The sequence below is a fragment of the Danio rerio genome, chromosome 8 (genome assembly GCF_052040795.2).
Source record: "Danio rerio strain M-AB ecotype USA chromosome 8, GRCz13ab, whole genome shotgun sequence".
Classification (NCBI taxonomy): domain Eukaryota; kingdom Metazoa; phylum Chordata; class Actinopteri; order Cypriniformes; family Danionidae; genus Danio; species Danio rerio.
This window is the reverse complement of record NC_141028.1, coordinates 43211994-43235368: the sequence shown is the minus strand read 5'-3', so window position 1 is coordinate 43235368 and position 23375 is coordinate 43211994. Positions and strand designations below refer to the sequence as shown.

At 42.8% G+C, this 23375-nt stretch overlaps 1 protein-coding gene and 1 long non-coding RNA gene across 4 annotated transcripts in view; one reads left to right on the top strand and one right to left on the bottom strand.

The window, feature by feature from the left end:
* Window positions 1-17965, top strand: part of pcsk5b (proprotein convertase subtilisin/kexin type 5b) — a 238500-nt gene extending 220535 nt beyond the window's left edge. For 2 of the 3 annotated variants that reach the window (XM_087263488.1, XM_087263487.1), the window contains 3 exons: window positions 6608-6708; window positions 6917-7103; window positions 16799-17965. In XM_087263488.1, coding sequence (XP_087119614.1) covers window positions 6608-6708; window positions 6917-7103; window positions 16799-17208 — 698 coding nt within the window. In that variant the 3' untranslated portion in view covers window positions 17209-17965. Of the gene's footprint in view, window positions 1-4388; window positions 4534-6607; window positions 6709-6916; window positions 7104-16798 lie in introns of all 3 variants that reach the window. The other variant, XR_015497170.1, reaches the window with a different exon arrangement.
* The window catches only part of LOC147842795 (uncharacterized), a 294644-nt gene that overhangs the window by 111187 nt on the left and 160082 nt on the right, over window positions 1-23375 (bottom strand). The window lies entirely within an intron of this gene.

Genomic DNA, 23375 nt, shown 5'->3' with positions numbered 1-23375 from the left:
CTGAGTGTTTGGTATGGCCATGTTATTATGGCCACCAAACAGGAAGTAACCAACGAAGAACTAACAGTCAGAATTCCGATAAAGGCTCCATCTGCAGGTTGGATGAGTGGTTGTCAGTTCTGTTTGTTACAGTAAAACTATTTACAACTTTGGAGATGTGCCATCATCTTCCTCTCCAAAGACTGGGGAGTCCGTTGCAGTCACATTAGAGGGCCAACACATGTCCAAGAATAGAAGACCGACACATGCCCGAGAATGAATGTCGGGCGATGCATGCTTGTCCCATGGCTGAGCTTTCAATGTTTCTGCAAGAAGTTCTCACCTTTATAGTGAAAAAATTTGGCTGCACGTTTTTTTTTTTTCCTAATTGTACAGAATAAACCTAACCTCCTTTTCTAGTCACCTTAGGTGTATTGCACAAAAGTGTAATCAAGAAAGCCAGGATGGCAGAAAAAGTGCAGCTTGACCTAGATTAATCGAGTCCTCCTGGCTTAGTCTGTTGGACAATTGCTGATCCAAGATGAGAACTAGTCACTAGGTCAAGCCAGATGTAGATAGCCAGGATAACAGCACATTCGTGAAATTTGCTAACAGACCATGAGATCGATCACAGAATTAATGGTGCAAGTATGGATAAGAACATATGTGAGCCAATTAGGTGATAAGCTGAAAATTGCCTGGTGGCGCTATTGTGCCAAAAACCAACATTTTGAACATTTTCGGCCACCATTTGTGGATCGTTTGACGTAGACTCAAAAAACAAACATATTTGAAATTCCTGGGTCAGCCCGAACAAAAGTGGTGTGACTCAAATTTTCCTTACGTTGGAAAGTTTTTCCGCTACATTGTGATTTCTCCGAAACCTACTTTTGCAAACTAGTCCTAGTTTTTTTGCCCAATCTGAACCAAACTAGTTCAGAAATGTTCTCTGGAAACTGAATATCAATAATTATCCAAAAAAAAAAAGTTGAAATTTTGATTCTCGCACGAAACCATAGACAAAAATGTTCAATGCTAATTGAAGCTAAATTGTAAGTGTAGCTACAACTTTTGAACGCAATAAGATATCATTACCAAACTTGGTATAAACATGTTTAAGGTCAATTTGAGGTCACAGTGCAAAACGCCTAACCGTACAACCATTAGTCCAATCAGCTGGAAATTTGGCATGCAGTGTCTTTGACCAACTAGGGGGCGATTTTGTGTTTTTTGAGGTTGTAATTGATTAGTTATTACAAAAAGTTTTGCACAGCCACACAAAATACATATCATATAATAGGTCTGCTCAAACCAAGCACTTTGACACAAACATAACTGCTGTCAGTCATCCTGTTCATTAAAAAATCAATATATGAAAAACCAACCTTTGGTTTTTCGCTCAATCGCAATGAAACCAGTGTTGTTAGAATCTCTGGACTGAGTAGATCAATAATTATAAAAAAAAAAGGTTAAACTTTCCATTGTGGCTAGCTGTAACAGACTCATTTTCAAAAGGGGCATGTCTACATAAACCTGCATGCCTGTAAACCCATAAGAAAAACTCAAAACTTCATGAAATCAGCTATGCACATCTGAGATGTGATTCAAGCATGCAACATTTTGTGAAGATAAGTCAATAGGTGGCACTATAACAGTAGAAAATGTCTCAAAAACACTTATTTTCATTGCTATTTGACCACAACTTGTATAATATGTGTTTATTTTAGACAGGTTTTCTCAAATATACTTGATCTGACATATTATATGACAGGCCTGCTCATTCTGATCATTTTGGCACAAAATCCATTACTGTGACTCAAACCACCCATTCATTATTCACTATCATTTCAAAAAACTACTTTTAGTAACTCGTCCCTGCCTTTTTGCTCAAATTGAACAAAACCAGTGTTGTGCAATTGTCTGGACTGTCTAAATCACTAATTACAAAAAACAATTGAACTTTGTGCATAAATGAGCTTGATATGTTTATTTAAAGAGCAGAGTGTTGTTCATATGCTTCCGCAAAGGGTCTAAACATGCATTACTAATTTAAGCCACTAGATGACAGCACAAGACCTCATAATGTTGGTTCAAAGTCACAAAAATTCCTTTTAAGATCATTCTGTATCACAGGGGTCTCAAACTCACGGCCCGCGGGCCATTTGCGGCCCTCAGTGCAATATTTTGTGGCCCGCGCCGACCGCTGTACACTGACAGAATCAGCGGAGCTCCGTACACAGCGGTCACTGGCATTCCCCACCCGCCGTGTAAATAAAGGGGCGGGGATGCCAGTGACGTCACCACGCACCCCGCCCCTTTGTTAGACGCTGTGACGGGCGGGAAGTGTTAGGGAACTCGCGCCGGCCAGAACCAAGGTAAGCTGTTCCCGCCCCTGCCTGCCACTTAGCTACCTATCTGCAGCCTGCCACCTACCTAGCTACAGCCTGCATCTTATATATATTATAGGTAGATACAGACTGGTACAGACTGATGTGACTGGAGTGGGGTGGGGGTGTTTTATTTATACATATATACGCCTTTTTTTAGGTGAGGGCAGGCACGTGCACACATAGGGCTCAACCTGTGCAGTGCACATGCCCTTTTTAGTCTTGGATAGAAAGTGCGCTTCCAAAATGATCAAAAGTGCCCCCGCGACGCGGCACACCTTCGATCCCGCCCTTCAGTAGGCGCGTGACAACACCGCTTTTGAGTACGCGCGCGACAACACAGCTGATCAGTACACTCGCGATAACACCGCTCTTCAGTACGCGCGTATCCACTCTGCAGATCTGCACCAATCCTCCCCCCCACCCCCCCTGCACATGCCATTTGGACGGTCTCTGCACGGGCCTGGGTGAGGGAATGGAAGTTTTGAGTGAGTTCCCCCAAGCCATACTGAGGGTCTCAACTGCTTCCGCTCTAAAGCCAAATGTGGTTCAGATTTGTGAGAAGAAGCGCTGTCAAGTCTCTGGCAGCAAGGAGTAGGCAAAAGATGCCATGTTCAGAAGAACTGTTCATAATCTTCACTCAATGTTCTATTAATTCTTAACTCTGTTTTTGCATTTATAATCTATTTAAGTCCCAGGATTTATTTTCAGCCTTAAATTTTGGGTTGTCCTGCATCTAAATCGCCTAAATGGCAATTAGGTTGCCAAATGCTCGAACCCCGTCAATTGCCGTTTGCGGCTATATTTTCTATTATTATTATTATGATTTAATTATGAATGGTTGGGTTGACTTTATTGTTAATCGAAGCCGATCTAAAATACATTAAATTTAACTGCTCATCTGTTGCATCTTAGTCTACAAATTATTAGTCTATTAATTCAAAGATCAAGTAATTTCCTGTTGTGTTAATGCCAAATAATTTGTGTTCAAAGAAAAGTTTGTTTCTCTTTTTCACTTCAGCTCAAACAGGTGTGTCTGTGATCATCCAACAGAAGTTCTACTTGTATGCAAACCTAGATCTGGTTAGCCAATGGTAGATTGGTCTCCTTTTATTCCATCTTCCACTCCCAAACACAGTGAGACACATCTCCAGACATTTCTACACATAAGAATAAGACACACATATTTATAGTAAATGTTATTATATCTATGCCTGGATCCACAACGGTGGCTTCCTGTGGAATAAAAGTGGCTAATGCATGCAAATGTAAGTCTGCTAAGCTGTGATGACCTCAGTATTCCAGTTTCCTTAACTTCTCCCTAACTGGTTCAAAGCATATAAAAGTGAGTGCTAGCTTCTGGAGGACGGGGTGGCTACTTGGTCGTCTTCACGTCCAGACAGACACTTTATTTTGGCAAACCTTATGGTTTTGTTTGGCATTATTTATATGTGTAGTTAAAGTTAGTTATTTTTGTATTATCCTCTAGACATTTGTTTGTTTTTTGATTTGTTGTTCTATTAGTTTAGTATAATAAATAAATTGCATATATAATCTTTTGTTGCCTGAGCTCTTTTATGTTGCGACTCGAACGAGGGGGTCGTAACATAAGCCAAGTGTATCCCTGAAGGCTTGAGATTTATTTCTGAATCTATAATTAGATATTACTCTATTGTGGGGCTGACTAGGCTGACATGTCTCTACAATATCACATGGGGGGTTGGGGACAGTATCTCTGGACTGGAAACTGGAGTGGTGGTTCCCATTTTTAAGTAGAGGGACCGGAAAGTGTGTTCCAACTATAGAGGGAGCCCTGTTAAGGGCTGTCAGGTCCCTGTAAGAACAAAGCAGGAGTTTGGTTTGCATTGCCGACAATAAGTCAGACTTGTTTCCAGTGCGTAGTGAACTCACACAGGGTTGCTCTTTGTCATCGCTTCAGTTCATAATTTTATAGACAGAATTTTTATGCGCAGTCTTGGCTGAGGGTTGGAGACCAAAGCATTTCATCTCTGTTGTTTGCAGATGATGTTGTTCTGTTGGCCCCATTGGAAATGGACCTTTAGCATGCAACTGGCGATTTGTTGCAAAGTGTGACGTGGCTGGGATGAGAATCAGCACCTCAGGGGCCATGGTGCTCTACCAGAAACAGGTGGCTTGCCGTCTCCAGGTAGGAGGAAAGTCCTTACTCTAAGTGGAGGAGTTCAAGTTTCTTGGGGTTTTGTTCACGAGTAAGGGGAGGATGAAATGTGCGATTGACAGGCAGATTGGTGCAGTGGCAGTAGTAATGCATTTGATGTACCGGTCCATTGTGCTCGATTTATCAGTAAATCTACCTTCCTTTTCTCACCTATGGTCATGAGCTTTGGGTCACGATCGAAAGGACAAGATCTCGGACTCAAGTGGCTGAACATAGTTTCCTTTGCAGGGTGGCAGGGCAAACCAATTAGGATGAGGAGTTCTTTTAACCAGGAGGAGCTTGGAGTAGAGCTGTTGGGGTAGCTCGATCATCTGTTTCAGATGCCTAAAAAAATGGAAGCCTACCTAGGGAGGTGTTCCAGGTATCCTACCGGGAGGAGGCCCTAGGGAAGACCCATGAAACGCTGGAAGGACTATGTCTCTAGGCTGGCCTGAGGCCCCGTTTACACGAACACATTTTAGTTTAAAAACGTATGAGTTTTGTTACAGTCTTGCCATCCATCCACACTATGCCGGAGTTTTTGAGCGCCGTAAATGGAGCATTTTGAAATGCTGAAGAGGCCATTTTTTTTTAAAATGCTGCTGCTCAGTGTCAGTGTGGATGGGGGAAAACATAAACATCTGAAAACAGGCGGGGCTGCAGACATTCACCTCTTTGATTGGGGCTTTTCCTCAATATTAAGTAGCCTACACAAAGTTCAGTCCTGCATCCTCTCCTTGTAAGTTCAGAATTCGCAAGTTTGATATGGAAAACAAATTCCTGAGAACACGTTGGGTAAATCTTTAAAGGAAAAAGTGTACTTAATAACCTCATTTACATTACCCTGGCTACACTGTTTCACTTTTCTTAGCAATAAATTGAAAACATGAAATGAAGAACTGCCTATATTTATTTTGATATTAGCAACTTAACATAAACCAAAAATGTTGAGGCGTCGTGAAGCTGCATATTTATATGACCGTCATCTTCACTGTATGCACAACACAATGGAGCCTATAACATAACAGCTTCCTTTCATTTTTATAAAAAATACAAAACATGCCTTCTCTTTTGCTGAATATCAGTTTTAATAATCAATAATGGCCATTATTGAAGTATAACGTACAATAAGTTTAAAGAAATAAAGGCAAGTAATGAGTCAATTGTGCAGAATCAATGTACACGGTTACACACATTAATATATTAACTTATCTTTGCACTCAACCAAAACCTTACCTGAGAACAAGTAATAGATTCAAAAGACCAAAGTTGGGGAACACGTCATTAGATATAGACAACAAGATGAATCAACAAGACAATAAGATGAATCACAGCTAACAACGATACTAAGATTAGATTCGGCAGTAGAGCCTTGATGAACAGTACAACATGAACAGCTATCATCTGGGAAGATGACTGCCTGGAGCTCAGACGCTCACATATGTTGCATCACATGCCAGAGTGTGTGTGTGGTCACGTGATGTGCGTTTTCAACAGTGTACTGTGGATGGAGAGTTGTTCAGAAACGCTAGGTGAAGCACCAGCGTGAAAGCGGATTGTTTTCATTCTAAAACATAGTTTTTAATCTAAAACATATTAGTGTAAACGGGGTCTGAGAAAACCGCAGGATTTCCCCCAGAGGAGTTGGGTCCTAAGAGAAAGAAAAAAGGAATAAAATTGAATGACCCTTCATTCGTGTCTACAGTCCCTAAAGGTCTTTTAAGTGTTGTGAAAAGGAATGGCAACATTATAAAGTGTTAAATGCTTCAACTACACCAACTTTTTTAAATGCGTTGCAAAAAAAAAAAATAATAATAACCTGCAATGAAATACAAAGTAAATTTAGAAGCCACTTTTTTTTTTTTTTTGTGTTTTCCTTACTGTCTTAACCTTTTCTGATTCGGGTTTTTAATTTAATTTTAATTGTATTAGCTCATAATCATATTATAGTTAATATGAACATTTAATTTATATTTTGTTTATGCTTTGTTATAATGAGAGGATTCATACATTTGCAACTCAACATAATGTAATTGTTAACCAGTCTCTCTTGTGTGATCATCAGGCTCTGGTGCAATTTTCTGCACCTCTTGTTATGATGGTTTTATAATGTTTGGAGGAATCTGCTCATCAGTATGTCTAATTGGACAATATCACATCCCTGAGGTAATTTTTTTATTTTTTTTTTTGTGGACACATTTGTAACAAATCAGTCATTTACTAATCTGACTATGCTGTGGTGTCTGAATGTGGCACTAAATCTTTGTATATTTATATTTTTTTCCTTTAATGACACAATTTTTGTGCATTAAACTAATTGATTTGTTTGACCTAATGCTACACAAATCTTTAACATTATTTATGTTATAAACAGAGTGAGACATGCTTGACATGTGACACATCCTGCAATGAATGTAAGGGCCCAGGACCATACAATTGCACATGGTGCCCTGCTCTGCACCGGCTCACAAAGGATGGGAGATGTCTTTTTTGCTGTGGAGAAGACATGCACACAAAATCAAGGTTCCTTTCAGAATGCTGTCAGTGCCAGGAATTGAATGGTACAAGCTATAAATTAATTAATTATATATTATTTAAATTACTGATGTTTCCCTTTTGTGTGTATAAATAAATATATAGATAGTTGTAGTCAAAATTATTAGCCCTTCTGTAAGGTATTTCTTTAAAAAAAATTTCAGATCAATATTTCCAGAGTGCTGAGATTTTAATAACACATTTTAAACATAAAAGTTTTTATAACTTATTTAAATAATTAATACAATTATAACAAGTTTTAGGTTGTCTTTGCTACAATACATACTGTTTTTCTAATTAATTCGCAAGATGCTATTATTTAGCTTAGTGAAGTTTTTAAACTAATTTCGAGAGGAGCACGTGAAATAATTGACAGCAGCTGGCCACCTATCTACACTCATTAGTTAGCCAATCAAATCTATCCTAACCCACTATAAGTAGCCTAGCTAGACATTACTCCCTTATCTTCGTTTTCCGAAGAAACAAACGACAGGTCCGCTCTAGCTCCTCCAAACGTTACTCACGGATAAACGGATCCTCCACATCTCCTACTATTCTTCAACTACAATACCACACCACCATTACTACCATCGTCAGCAACTACAAAAAAATGACAACAACAACAGCGACGGCAGCGGAGATCACAACAGCATCAGCGCAGCTACATACAAGGATGAAAGCTCCGCGCTCCCTGAAACACCAGCCCTGTCTTAACAACACCCAGCTCAGCATGAAAGTCAGCTCGAGACCGAGGCTCCAACAAGAGGCCGTAGGCCTATCCACTCCAGCCAGATCACAATGCAATCCCCAGCTCTGCTACGTACCTTCTCCAGCATCATCATGCGTCTCTCATATCCAACAACGACTGTCACTGAACTCCTCCAAACTCCTAGACGCCGGGACCACAATTCAAAGCCGCTGCATTAAACCCAAAAAACTTGCGAATCCACGTCTTCACCGCCACCCCCAGGACATAACACGCTCCTGCCACACCCCCTATCCTAAACAGACATTAAACCCGCAATCTCTCCGCCTCCCCAGAGAATCAAGGAAAGGATTAAAAAGCAATATTGGATTTGGACATATTGCAGCAATCATTAATTCTAAACACGAATAAAACCAATCTCCCGGACAATAAAGCAACTCTTGGGAATTCCACCCCATCTCTTCCAGCCTGCAGCTCCCGATTCCAGTGCACACTCCAGTCCTCCTCTTTCAGCGATCCTTACCACCTACGGGCTACGCACCCCGCCCCTCTACCTTGCGTATCATTGCTTTTTCCCCTCTCATTTTTACAAGCTCGCAGCTACTGCGGCGATGCATACGCTGTCAGCCAAGTGCTAAGCCTAGTGAAAAACAGAAATAACTCGTCGACTTTCGTCAATATGTTTATGCTTTTACTGAATTACGTTTATAACTGACCCAATTTTCTGAATTTCTCATTCCAGGTTTCGTCTACTGGATCACAGCTGATCTCGGCGCTCCCTTCCCATAACCTCACTAGCACGTCCACCAACGCTGAACCAGAAATCACAGAGCAATACCCTGTTAAGCACATTCATACCAGCCCTACTGAAATGGGCATTAGAACGTTTCTAAAAACGTCTAATAACAGCTCTTTCATCTCCTCATAATTCTGCCTTTTTCAGCATTAACAGCATGATTCTGCCTGATGAATATGCTTAAATTATCACGTTATAAATCAAGCAATCTCTCTAATCTAGACGGCTGCAACGCTCGGTTGCAATCAACATTACACCCGCCACCCGATTTCTGGCAATCGGGGGTCTCAATTATATTTCGTAGTCCGTTTAACATTCGGATGCAGAAGTAGCCCACACATTTATGCTTTAAAACGATCCGCTGGATTTTCGCCAGTAACTACGGCGTTTGCACGTAATTCATCTACAAGTTTCCCGTTTCTCTCTCCCTAATATCCCCCAGCTAAACTAGTGACCGGTTTTCTAATATTTGCATTCTCATCGCGGAAGAACCTCCGGCTTAAGCACTCTATAGAATTCTTAAGCATCAATTTGGAGTGATAGAATTTCAAGCATTAATAAGCTACTTGAATAAATCGACAAATTAGTCCCCTTTTATATTCTGGAAGAAATATCACGCTAAGCATAAACTGCTCTCCATCTTAGAACATCAAACACACATGCGCATTATCCCGCAGGGATGCCTTTTCGTCACTCACCTACTTCATCTCGCAGCATCAATCTCCGGAATAGAAGAGAAATTATCTAAATCCGATCTTGGCCGTAACAAACTCTGCCCGACGGCGCGGTGACGCGGCGCGCTTACGACAGAGAGTAGTAGATTAATGCACACCAGACACACGCATTCATACTTTATTAAAATAAACTTATCAATTATACAAATAGCGCTCCGCGGTGCGGCAGAATACGAAGTGTCATGAATTGTGGCTGGGCACTACGGACAGCCGCATTGACTTCCTTAGTAGGCTATTTATTTCCTTCCTGTGAAAGTCAATGGTTACAGGTTTTCAGCTTTCTTCAAAATGTTGTCTTTAGCGTTTAACACGGGAGTCACCAACCTCTATGAAACTAAGAGCTACTTCTTGGGCACCGATTAACGTGGAGGGCTACCAGTTTGATAAACCCTTCTCAAATAACAAGTTGCTTAATTTACTTATAATTATAATTTAAGTTTTTGGTAATAATTAATAATATTCATCCAGGTGAAGTCACTGATCATGTTATGATTCTCTCAAAGTTACCAACAATGATTTAACAAAGTAGGAAATACCCTGTAATTAATATATCAATGTGCAACACTATTTTATTTATCTTTGCAAATATTTACATTTTTAAATGATTACTTCTATATTAGAGAAAGCTTACTTGTAAGTGGCGTTATGGTGAGCTATTTTTAGAACAGGCCTGTGAGCAACACACGAGAGCCTCGTGGGCTACCTGGTGCCCACCAGTACCATGTTTGGTGACTCCTGGTTTAACAGAAAAGAAATTCATAAAGGTTTGTAACCATCAGGTGGCGCTTAAAGCATGCGACCTGCTTATGCTTTCCTTCCTTAAGCGCTGGAATAGAAGCCATTCATTTATTAGCTATCCAATTTCATCCTCAGTATACCCTTTTTACACAGATGCTGCCCCCTCCGCGGGGGTATATTATCAGGGCCGCCGATGCGCTTCTAACGGGCAATATCGTCAATACATTCTGGAAAAAAAAAAAAATTACTGTTGTACATGTGCCTAGTTGCATAGGAAATCTCTGGCTCTCTTTTTGCTTATTTTCAGAAACTGGTATCAGAAGCAGAGCCGCAGCTGACTCCATCTCTCCTTTTAAGATGATAATCCCATAACCACAGCATACACAATTTGCGCCAGCATTCATTTATACATTTTAAGTTGTCCCAGAACACCTCATCAGTTTCTCACTGCTCAACACATCCACACATTCCGTTCATTAACATTTTTGGTTTCAAAACACCTTAAAGTCATAGGACTATTCAGGCTTCCCACCAGATTCATAATCCAGTCACTCATTCAGAATTGGAGCCGCCACCACAGCAGCACACAAAGGGCTATCGTAACAACACATACAAACACTAGGAAGGTGGTCTCCCGACGCCTTCAAATCTTATATCTGACTCAGCCAACCATCTCAGGGAAGCTCAGAGGAACCTCACCAGCAGACGCAGTAATCCCAGCGGCCAAGGGCATGGGCCTAGTCCAGGGAGAGAATACGACCCAACCATACCAGCTTCCCGAGGGCAGAGGAACTACCCAGGGAGAGAATACGACCCAACCATACCAGCTTCCCGAGGGCAGAGGAACTACCCCCCCCATGGCTCTGGCCCCCGCAGGGGCGTTAACCCGAGCTTCGATTACCGCAGGAATCATAGCACTGCCCTAGCCTTAGCTTTTTTTATTATATGTCATTCCATAATGACATATAGTATAGCACTATTTATTTTTCTCTCTGTTTGATTTTATTTATATAAATTTATATCTATATGCACCCACGCATATAAATATGAAATTATATATAGTGCTGTCACCCTTACGCTCTGTTCCCGCAGGAACACCCCCAGAGCACCTATACCGCCCGTCACCCTCCAGTAAGAGTCTTCACCTCCCCCTCATCTTTCCCGACTCCTACCGGAGCCAGCTAAATAGCTCACCCAACCCCAACCCCAACCCTGAGCTGTGACAGGAGTCATGTCACCGACCCTCCCCGGCCCTAGCTTTTATTTATGTTTATTTTTGTTTATTTCTCACACTTATCTTTTATTTTTTAAATTTATTTATATATATGTATATATATATGCACCCACGCATATAAATATATATTTATATATAGTGCTGTCACCCTCAAGCTGTAACTCCCGCGGAGTTAATCCCGAGCACCGGACCCCCGCAGGGGTCATCGCCCAACTGCCATTTCACCCTCCAGCTGGGGCTTCACCGACCATTCCTTTTCCCGACTCCAGCTGGAGATGGCACATACAGCTCTCTCTCCCGCAGGAGAGCCAAGAGCTTCGACTCTCACAAGAGTCAGTAAAAACGCCCCCCCAAGGCCCTAGATTACCCCATTATATATTTATATATCTATATGTTTCATATAAATATATAATTATATATAGTGCTGCCACCTCCCAGCTCTATCTCCGCAAGGAGTGTTCCTCGAGCAAATTACTCCTCGCCCCCCCTGCCCCCCTTCACCCCCCTCTCCAGCCGGAGTCCTTCCTTCCCCTTCCCTTATAATGACTCCAGCAGGATTCCCGCCCACCCCATGGCTATGACCCTCGCAGGGGTCTCCCCGAGTCTCTACTCCAGCAGGAGTATTCATAGCCCAAGCCAACTCTGCTCGGGTTCCCGCAGGAACCTGTTTCACCCTTTGCTCCAAAGGAGCCCCTTTACCTTTTCTTTTTCAAATAACTATATCCAGCAGCCGGATATAGCATTTCAAGCCTTTTGGGGAGTTTCTTCGAATACACGGCTGCTGTCCCGAGCTTCATGCATTTGGGGAGCTCTCGAGAACCACCTGATCTCGTACTCCCCTCACATGCTCTATGGACCTGGCGGGAGCCCTGGCCTCAACTATCTCCGAGCTCAGGGTTCTCTCCCGGGACAGCATGCCAAACCTGCTTACAGCTGTCAAGCAATATCTAAGTGTGAACTCTTGAAGTGAAGTTTTTAAACTAATTTCGAGAGGAGCACGTGATATAATTGACAGCAGCTGGCCACCTATCTACACTCATTAGTTAGCCGATCAGATCTATCCTAACCCACTATAAGTAGCCTAGCTAGACATTACTCCCTTATCTTCGTTTTCCGAAGAAACCCCCCATCCACCCCTTTCTCCTCCTTTTCTTCTTTACAAAAAAGGGGAGCTCTCGAGAGCCTCCTGATCTCGTACTCCCCTCACATGCTCTATGGACCTGGCGGGAGCCCTGGGCTCAACTATCTCCGAGCTCAGGGTTCTCTCCCGGGACAGCATGCCAAACCTGCTTACAGCTGTCAAGCAATATCTAAGTGTGAACTCTTGAAGTGAAGTTTTTAAACTAATTTCGAGAGGAGCACGTGATATAATTGACAGCAGCTGGCCACCTATCTACACTCATTAGTTAGCCAATCAGATCTATCCTAACCCACTATAAGTAGCCTAGCTAGACATTACTCCCTTATCTTCGTTTTCCGAAGAAACCCCCCATCCACCCCTTTCTCCTCCTTTTCTTCTTTACAAAAAAGGGGAGCTCTCGAGAACCTCCTGATCTCGTACTCCCCTCACATGCTCTATGGACCTGGCGGGAGCCCTGGGCTCAACTATCTCCGAGCTCAGGGTTCTCTCCCGGGACAGCATGCCAAACCTGCTTACAGCTGTCAAGCAATATCTAAGTGTGAACTCTTGAAGTTCAGTTTTAGTTTAAAGGCTTATCTAGACTAATTAGGTTGACTAGACCATTAACGGGTTGGACAATGAAACTGAAATGTGTGGTTTTAGACCACAATAATTGTTTTATTTTACGGCCAATACACAGAATCAATTAATCTTGGGAAGGGCAGATACAAGTCATGGGATTTAAGCCATTCTTTTTGCAGAATAGTGGCCAGGTAACGATCGGATGCTGGTGAAAAAAAATATTTTCTGACTCGCTCCTCCAAAAATCTCTAAAAGTGGTTAAAAAAAATTTGGATCTTGTGACTGTGCAGGCCATGGAAGATGTCCAACGTCACCTTCTAGCTTGTCTCCCGTCTTGCACCCTTAAACCTATGCAGATGATCCAGAACACAGCAGCCACACTGGTCTTCAATGAGCTCAAGAAAGCCCATGTGACACCTTTCATAATCTCTCTGCATGGGTTCCCATTTGAGGCTAATATCAAGTTTAAATCATTGATGCTTGCTTACAGAACAGCCACTGGCACTGTGACACTATTATCTCCACCTGTTCCTGAATTTCTATATCCCCTTTAGCAAATTCAGTTGGAAAGTGAGTGCTAACTTGTGGTACCATCGCATAGAGGCAGTAAATTCATTCATTTATTTTCATGTCAGCTTAGTCCCTTTATTAATCCAGGGTCGCCACAGCGTAATGAACCGCCAACTTATCCAGCAAGTTTTTACGCAGCAGATGCCCTTCCATCCGCAACCCATCTCTGGGAATCATCCACACACACATTCACACACACACACTCATACACTACGGACAATTTAGCCTACCCAATTCACCTGTACCGCATGTCTTTGGACTGTGGGGGAAACCGGAGCACCCGGAGGAAACCCACGCGACGGCAGGGAGAACATGCAAACTCCACACAGAAACGCCAACTGAGCCAGGGTTCGAACCAGCGACCCAGCAACTTCCTTGCTGTGAGGCGACAGCACTACCTTCTGTGCCACTGCCTCGCCCAGGAGGCTGTAAATCACTTTTCACCCTTTTCATTCAGTGTTCTATACTGGTGGAATGGTCTTCCTATTCATACATCACAGTTTTAACCCAAAACTGACTAGCCTGTAAGATGAAAAAGAGCCGAAGTCAGACATTCAATTAAAGTTAGTTTACTGTAGACAGTTTTGCAGTTTCATCAGCAGTTTATAGACTGCTCTGCCTACAATCTCAAATCAACAACAATTATACTCGAACATGCATCACTGCATCATATGTATATGTGTTTTAACCTGATTGTTCTGAACAATATCTCACATGATTACTTGGGCGTCAAGCATACAAATGTCAGACTTAACAGGAGGATGTTTCTGTGGTCAGGATAATCAGAAGTGAAATTCAGCTTGTATTCATATCTCCAACGATGAAGAGCATTATATACTTCATATTTGCACCAGAAATGTTCTTACAAGAAAGAAAGAAAAAAATAGAGAATAAAATGTTTGAACCATTGGGTGCACATGGTCAGTGGTGTGCCCATCTAGCACACAAGTATTGCACCTAGGGAATGCCATGATATTGCTACCCAAACTATCACTGATCCACCCCATGCTTCAATCTGGGCATGAAACAGTCTGGTTGCACATTGTCCAATGCCCTATATTTTTGCTGCTGGCACAATTGAAACCAACATTTGGCACTGGCTCGAACGGTTTGAATAAAGTAGCCCATCCTAAATATTGACCCTGTGGAGCTCCCGAGAAAAGGTTTTGGTGGAAACAGGAGAGTTGAATTGCATATTTATTTCTACAGTGAGTTGGGCAGCTGTGTTTTTATGTTTTTTGGATACAATCTGGGTTAGCACCCAGACACCCTTTTCAGGCAGCTTCCAACCAATGTATATATGTCCAATCAATCACTATGAGTACTATATTGTTATACAAAGTGCTTTTACATTTTAACTTAAACACTGAAGCTTTTATATATATATATATATATATATATATATATATATATATATATATATATATATATATATATATATATATGCATATATATATGCATATATATATATATTTATATATATATATATATATACATGTGTATATATACATACATGTATGTATGTATGTATGTATGTATGTATGTATGTATGTATGTATTTAACATAAATTCATACATACATTCATACAATTCAGTTTAACACCACCATTTTCTCTCAGAAAACATTTTTGTAAAGGTGCTGTTTACTTGAAATTTCCACCAGATACGAAATACATATATGAAAAGAAAACATATCTAATTAGTTTACAAATTAAGTTTTATGTAATAAAATAAAATGACACAGGAAAAAAATATTGAACACATAAAGCAGGGGTGTCAAACTCAAGTCTTAGAGGGCCGCAGCCCTGCACAGTTTAGTTCCAACCCTGCTCCAACACACTTACCTTTAGGTTTCAAACAAGCCTAAAGGACTCAATTAGTTTGATCAGGTGTGTTTAATTAGGGTTGGAACTTAACTGTGTTATAAATATAGAAAATAATATTTATTGATTAAATATTAAATATATTATTTACACAACGCTTTCAGCGTATTATACCAGCTTGTCACCCAGTGATAAGCACAGGGATTCTGCAAAATTAATGGTAAAGTGAGCAGCGTTTGTCTGACAGGTCCATTTGCGATAGCACCCTCTTAATAAATATTGGATAAGACGAAATTACCTAGCATCCAGCCCGAAATATACAATCTCACTGAAGTGCCAAGTGATTTTACAAGACAGAAGTTAAAGGCCAATAAGACTTGCTAACAATGTTGTTCTGTGTGGTCATGTGCAAGAAATAATGTTCCATGATTACCAGATTCAACACTATGTAGTGCTAAAAACCGAGGTTCTGCCAGGCCAAAGACATTGAAAAAAGACAGAGCTCTACAAGGCTTGTATTAATCATCATCAACAAGCAAAACTACTGCATTCTGACAGCGAACTACACCTGTACTGCAGACTATGTAAACCTATAGATAGAGGTAAAGTTGGTTTTATATTCGCACATTCTGACTTTCCCCGTAATAATATAATTTCAAAAAAGTATTATTTGCAAACTCTAAATAGCGATATCATATTAGCAGACACTAACTAATAAAGTACAACAATGTTCACAGTCAAATAAACAGTGTTAATGTTGTTTTCAAGTCACTTTTGCAGATTATTTCAGACCAAATATTCAAAGTGCCATTGTAAACTATATAGAGTGTCACAAGTTGTCACTGAATGAAAGTGTGAATATAAAACCAACTTTATCTTAATAACTTAACATTATATTTCACGTTTCATTTTAAGGAATCAGTGTCTGCAGTTTAATTAACCTTATGTAACTGTTCTTGCTGAAATCATTGCTGCAATCAAAAACAAGTAATGAGTATGATTCAGCATAACGTGAACTTTCCTGATATAACATGAGAACTGCAGAGTCTAGCATTTCTAATTAGGTCGTCACTTCATTCAGCTGCCTTTTAGCCAAAGACGTCTGCAGTTGGCATTGAAGCAGTGTGGTGTATCGTAAAAGTTAAGTTTTCTATTTTTGGTATCCTACCGCACAGCCGGTCTTTTTTTTTTGCAACCGGGGGCCCATGTTACGGCATGTGTGACGTAAGTTGGTAATTGGTCTATATTATAGTATTTATTTATATTTTTCACAACACTTAGTTAAATAAGGAATTCTTGATTTACAAATTACATTATGTACATTAATCATCTTGAGCTTTAAATGCAAACTGGGTCATTGTTTCAAAAATGTATTAAATGCTTTTCCTTAATGTAACATTTAACCTTTCTTTTCTCAGATGAATGTGTTGTTGTGCTGAACTACAACCTTCTCAACCATGATCCAGCAACTTTTGCTAATCCTGGAACTGTTGTTTTTATAGTAATATTTGTGTTAATAAGCTTGTGGCTGGCCATTTTTCTCTTACTGCATTTCTGGCAAAGGATCACTTCAAAGCCTATTACCAAATCAAATGGCTATGCCAAAATCAATGATAGCCCTTTCACCTCTGCAACCCTCAAAGACATCACGCAAATGGAGTACTGTGATAAAGCTCAAGGCCAAAATGAAGAAGATGATGAGGAAGATGAAGATATTGTTTACATGGGGAGGGATGGGGTAGTGTATCAGAAGTTTAAATACAGACTGATGGAGGGGGAAGAGGAGGAAGTGGAGCTGGAGTATGATGAGATGTATGTTCTCACATAAAATATAAAGAAAGGAAATTGAAAGTAAAACTATAATTCAATTAAAAAGACTACAGAATAATGTTTGAATTCAATTATCAGAGGTGGGTAGAGCATCCAAAAATTAAGCACTTGGGTAAAATAGCAAGTACTTGAGGAAATATTTACAAAAGTAAATGTAACAATATTAAAAGTCATACAAGTAAGAATTAAAAAGTATCTGATGAAAAAAGAACTTGTTATTAATTACTTTTATCTGATATGTAAGACGTAAACCCTAAATTACAAACTACTTGGTTTAGCTTTCACTCATCTCTTTTATGCATGATGGTCACATTAAAATTCCATAATCTTTTATTGGCAATAAAATATAAAAAACAGAAAACTAAACAAAACATTTTTTGGCTAACTGTCATCAACATCATGGCAATTTGTAACTTTTTTAGTGGAATTCGTTTGAATTCATCTAATCTCAATCATAAAATTTTGTACGACTTGCTAAGCCCCCTATGATAGTTGGGTTTAGGGACGGGGTTGGGTGTGACGCCTCCTTTTTAAAATCATACAGTACATTTTTGTACAAATAAATTTGCATGAGTTAATACGAATTAGTCACCAAAATGACAAAACATGAAGAGTTACATTTTCTTTTGAGAGCAGTCTGTCATTACACATTTGCTTTTTTGACAACACAAACTTGTAAACATCTGGATTTAAACAAGAGAGAACAAAAAAGTATGAATTTGTCTGTGAAAATAAATAAACTGACGCAACTCCAAGTACTTTCTAAGAATGTATTTGTCGTATTGTATCTTTGTTACTTCCTAGACACCCTATAGACCAGGGTCGTAACAGTTTGCATTTCAGCATGTAAATATTTATCGGGTCATGTTCTTTCTTAAACAGTTTTACAAGTTTTTACTTTTGGCACTAAATAAATGTACACACACACACACACACACACACACACACATACACACACATTTAAACATTTTATAAAACACATAAGCATTATAATTTGACATAAAAATGGTTAATAATGTTAAAACAGTTTGTTTAAAAAATGTATTTAAATGTTTATTATATTTTTAATGATTAAATGGTGTCAATTAATCATCCGTGCCTGGCTAATCAGCTCTTTTAAGAGCAGTTCCTTTAAAAACATACTTTATTTGTATATTTTATGCAATCTCAGAAATAATATAAAGAAATAGATATAAAATGTTTATTTTGCATGCATGTTGTACAGTTTAGTTTTTTTAGTTTTTTTTTACTTAACAATATAAAGAATACAGAAAAATAAAAATCATTTGCACAATATGCACATTGGATAAACAAGAAAGAAGAGAGAAAGAAAGGAAAAAATGAAACAAAATAATAATAATAATACAAGAACATTAGGGAAATATAAAAGAATATATAAAATCAAAAATATTTTAAAAAAAAGATGAATTGAATGAAGAGTCTCATAATATTTCTTCAAAAACAAAACAGATTATTTTATTATCAATTAATCTAAGTGAAGTAATTACATGTTCTATTTCACATTATAATAACAGTTATCATTTTTATCATTATCAGTATCATTTAAAGAAACCTTTGTAAAATTATAGATTAAAAATGTACATAGCTTAATGATTTGTTTTGCTTTTTAAAATAACACAACACCTTTGAGGTGCAATTTGGAACTCGTGTTTACCTTTGAAATCATTCCAAAACAATAATGTTAAATTGCATGAAATAATAAGACATGTTCCCCTTCGGTTGGGGAACTCCAGTGCTATAGGTGGATTTGATGTAAAAAATCCACGTATGGGAGGATTCGGTTCAGAAGCCGCTTGTCTGTAAGAGTATTGAACAGGCCAATGAAAGCAATGAATTGGCAGCGTAAGCTTGCGCAGGTGTGTTTCATTGCCAATTATCCTATCATATAAGCACACCTGGCGCGAGCAAACGCCATCCTTTTTGCTTCAGAGACTTTCTGATGGAGTCGATGAGGGTTCCTCCTGCTGTGATCCAGCGATACCGAACGAACGAGCATTCTCCCGGTCCAGAGTGTGTACATCACAGCGGCAGACGGTCGAGCTGGGTTTTCTCCCTTGCCTGGTGATTCTTTGGGTCTGGTCCTCCAGAGCGGTGCGTATAAAGTTGCAACTTCACAAAGAGAGCACGGCGCTCCGACTGTGCGTTTCTGGATGCTGTGGGTTTCTGTCCTCGGATGATGGGTACGGGCACTGCGTTACATGCTCCAGCATGTTAATGCACTGCTCGCGGGCAGTTCATGTCGCGACTAGCCTTTGCAAAAGGGCAAACCACCCCAGTTGTCCCCTGCTCTGCAGCGGGCACTCGGGCGGATCTGAGGGTTCAGCGAGAGATAATCCGTTGCCCACGGGCCCGCGGACCTCTTGCTCATCCAAGCGCTCCATCTAACAGATGTTAGCTCTTACGCTCGATGACACCGGAGACCAGACGTCCACCGCGGCATTGGAGGGTGGGCTTTCATTGTCCGATGATGATCCAGACCTGCTCGCCCCCTTCAGGCAGGTGAGCGCTGTCAAAACGGATCCTGAAACGGACATGTTAGCCGTGCTTTCCCGGGCTGCTTTGGCCGTGGGTTGGAGATGGTTTATCCCCCAGCTCTGCGGCCAGACCGACTAGAGGAGCGTTCCCTTCTTCCCGGAGGTGCACAGTAGGCTCACGCGGACTTGAAGGGCACTTTTTTCTGCTCGTGCTGCGTGTCCCTCCACCCTCACCACTCTTGACGGTGGAGCGGCCAGGGGGTATGTGGCGATTCCTCAGGTTGAGAGCGCAATGGCGGTCAATCCGCGCGGCGCCTCTTCTTGGCGGGGTCCGCCTCGTCTCCCATCCAAAGCCTGTAAGTTATCTGCTCCCTCGGAGCTAGAGCTTACAAAGCTGCGGGCCAGGCTGCTTCCGCCTTGCATGCGACAGCCACCTACCATCGCTACCAAGCACAGGCGCTGGCCGAGCAACAACAGGGTGGGTCCAACCCAGGCTTATGATCTTCGCACCGCACCCGACTAAGCTCTTCGGACTACTAAGTCCGCTGCCTGTGCGTTGGGGAGGACGATGTCCACACTAGTGGTCCAGGAATGCCACCCCTGACTAAAACTTGGCTGATATGCGCAAAGTCGACAAAGTCTGCTTTCTTGATTCCCCCATATCCCAAGCTTGTCGGCGACACCGTCTGCGAATTCACCCAGGAATTTGGGGCTGTGAGAGAGCAGTCTGATGGGTGATGTCACCTTCAGTGGGACCGTAAGCCCGTTCCGCCCGCCGTACCATCCATATCTGCTCCTCGCCAAAGGCGCCCGCCTACGAGAGCTGCACCGCCCCCGCACACGCCTCTGGCGAAGCGGTAGCGTCGAGCACCTCGGAAGCAGGCAGCCCCCTGCCCAGAACGCTGCTATGTCCGGCAACGGACCGCGAAGCATCCCTGGGACAGGTCGTCTGGAGAAGAAGGAACTTGCTCTTTCCCTGCTGGAGGGCGGGGCCCCATTTCCAACAGCACTTTTTACTGCCATGAAATGAAAGGGCACTTTTCCACTTCCCCGGATGTGACAGCCCAAAATCTGCCAGTCTGAGACACTGTGCTCTCTAGCTCGCATGTTCGGTGCGCTTCGCCAGTGGCACACGAGTGCTGGGGGGATGGTTTCCTTTCCCCCAGCCCTCGAGCCCCCTCTCGAACGGCCCCCCAAGTTCACAGGCGTGAATTTCACCAGGGTCAACCCCCTGTCCGCCCCTGTCTTGCGAGAGGAGATTGCTGCCCTCCTGGCAAAGGGTGCAATTGAGCCGGTTCCTCCAGCCGAGAAGGAGAGCGGGTTCTACAGCCCGTACTTCATCGTACCCAAAAAGAGCGGTGGGTCAATGCCAATCCTAGACCTGCGCGTTTTGAACCACTGTCTTCACAAGCTGCCGTTCAGAATACCTACGCAGAAGCGCATCCTCCGATGCATTCATCTTCAGGATTGGTTTGCAGCCATAGACCTGAAGGACGCATATTTTCATGGCTCCATTCTTCCACACCACCGCCAGTTTCTGCGGTTTGTGTTCGAGGGTTGAGCATGGCAATACAAGGTACTCCCCTTTGGGCTCTCTCTGTCTCCGTGGGTCTTTACCAAACTTGCGGAGGGTGCCTTAGCGCCCCTTCGGCTCGCGGGCATCCGCATACTCAAATATCTCGACGACTGGCTGATTTTCTCGGGATGGAGCTGGACTCGGTCACCATGGTAGCGCGCCTCTCCGGAGAGCGTGCTCGCCTTTTGCTGAACTGTCTGAGGGAGCTTGACAGCAAAATAGTGGTCCCACTGAAATACTTTTAGAGGCACCTGGGGCATATGGCATCCGCTGCGGTTGCCACGCCGCTCGGACTGCTACATATGAGACCACTTCAGCACTGGCTTCTAGATCGAGTCCCAAGACACGCATGACATGCAGGCGCACACCGAGTCACTGTTACTGCACTGTGTCACCGCACCCTCAGCCCTTGGAACGACCCCTCGTTCCTGCAGGCCGGTGTGCCTCTGGGACAGGCGTCCAGTCATGTTGTTGTTTCAACAGACGCTTCCAACACGGGCTGGGTAGCTGTGTGTCGCGGGCATGCAGCTGCGGGCCTATGGAAGGGTGCCCAGCTGCATTGGCATATCAATCGCCTAGAGCTGTTGGCAGTGTTCCTTGCTCTCCACCGCTTTATTCCGGTGTTGGAGCAGCAACACGTGCTGGTCAGGACGGACAGTATGGCTCCTCTGGAGTCATCCGCGGCTGAAATCGCTGCGCGCCATTTATATCCCAGGTATGCTCAACCGTGCAGCCGATGTGCTCACCGCAGCAAATTCACTCTCGAGAATGGAGACTCCACCGAGAGTCTGTCCAGCTGATATGGGCGCAATTTGGGGAGGCCCAGATCGATCTGCTTCCCCTGAGAACGCTCATTGCCAGTTGTTCTTTTCCCTGACCAAGGGCACTCTCAGCACGGATGCACTGGCCCACAGCTGGCCTCGGGGCACACGCAAGTATGCGTTTCCCCCAGTGAGCCTGCTCGCGCAGCTATTGTGCAAGGTCAGGGAGGACGAGGAGCAGGTTCTGCTAGTTGCGCCCCTTTGGCCCAACCGGACCTGGATATCAGAGCTCTCCCTCCTCGCAATGGCCCTCCCTTGGCAGATCCCTTTGAGAGAGGACCTACTCTCTCAGGGACAGGGAACCATCTGGAACTCTCGCCCTGATCTCTGGAACCTCCACGTTTGTTCCCTAGACGCGAGGAAGACTTAGGTAACCTACCGACTGCGGTGGTTGATACCATCACTCAGGCTAGAGCCCCCTCCAAGAGTCTAATCACTGAATGGTGTGTCTCTCGCAGAGAAGACCCCCGAACTTGCCAGATCAGTGTTGTGCTCTCTTTCCTTCAAGAGAAGCTGGAGCACAGGCTGTCTCCCTCCACTCTCAAGGTTTACGTGGCTGCCATCTCCGCTTATCATGACACGGTAGCTGGCGGCACCGTGGGAAAGCATAACCTCATCAAGCGGTTCCTCAGAGGCGCTAGGCGATTTAATCCAACTCGCCCCCCTCTCATGCCCTCTTGGGCATGATCACTTTGAGCCACTCGAATCAGTATCCTTAAGATTTCTGTCCCTGAAGACAGCTCTGCTGGTCGCGTTGGCCTCCATTAAGAGGGTCGGGGACTCGTGCCTGGAATTTGGGCCGGATTTTCTTACGTTATCCTGAGACCCTGCCCAGGTTATGTGCCTAGGGTTCCTACCACTCCCTTTAGAGACCAGGTAGTAACCCTGCAAGCGCTGCCCCCAGAGGAGGCAGACCCAGCCCTTTCCTTACTCTGTCCAGTTCGCGCTCTGCGTGTCTATGTGGACCGTACTCAATACTTTAGGTCATCTGAGCAGCTCTTTGTCTGTTATGGCGGTCGGCAGCAGGGAAGTGCCGTAACCAAGCAATATTATCCCACTGGATTGTGAAGGCATTTTATGTGCTTATTTGAGCAGAGGTCAGCCGCGTCCCCCGGGAGTGCGTGCGCACTCCACTCGGAGCGTTGCATCCTCTTGGGCGCGTGCACGCGGCGCCTCTTTAACAGACATCTGTAGAGCTACACTTGCAACACATTTGCAAGGTTTTACAATCTGCGAGTGGAGCCGGTTTCCTCAAGGGTATTAGGTAACCCTT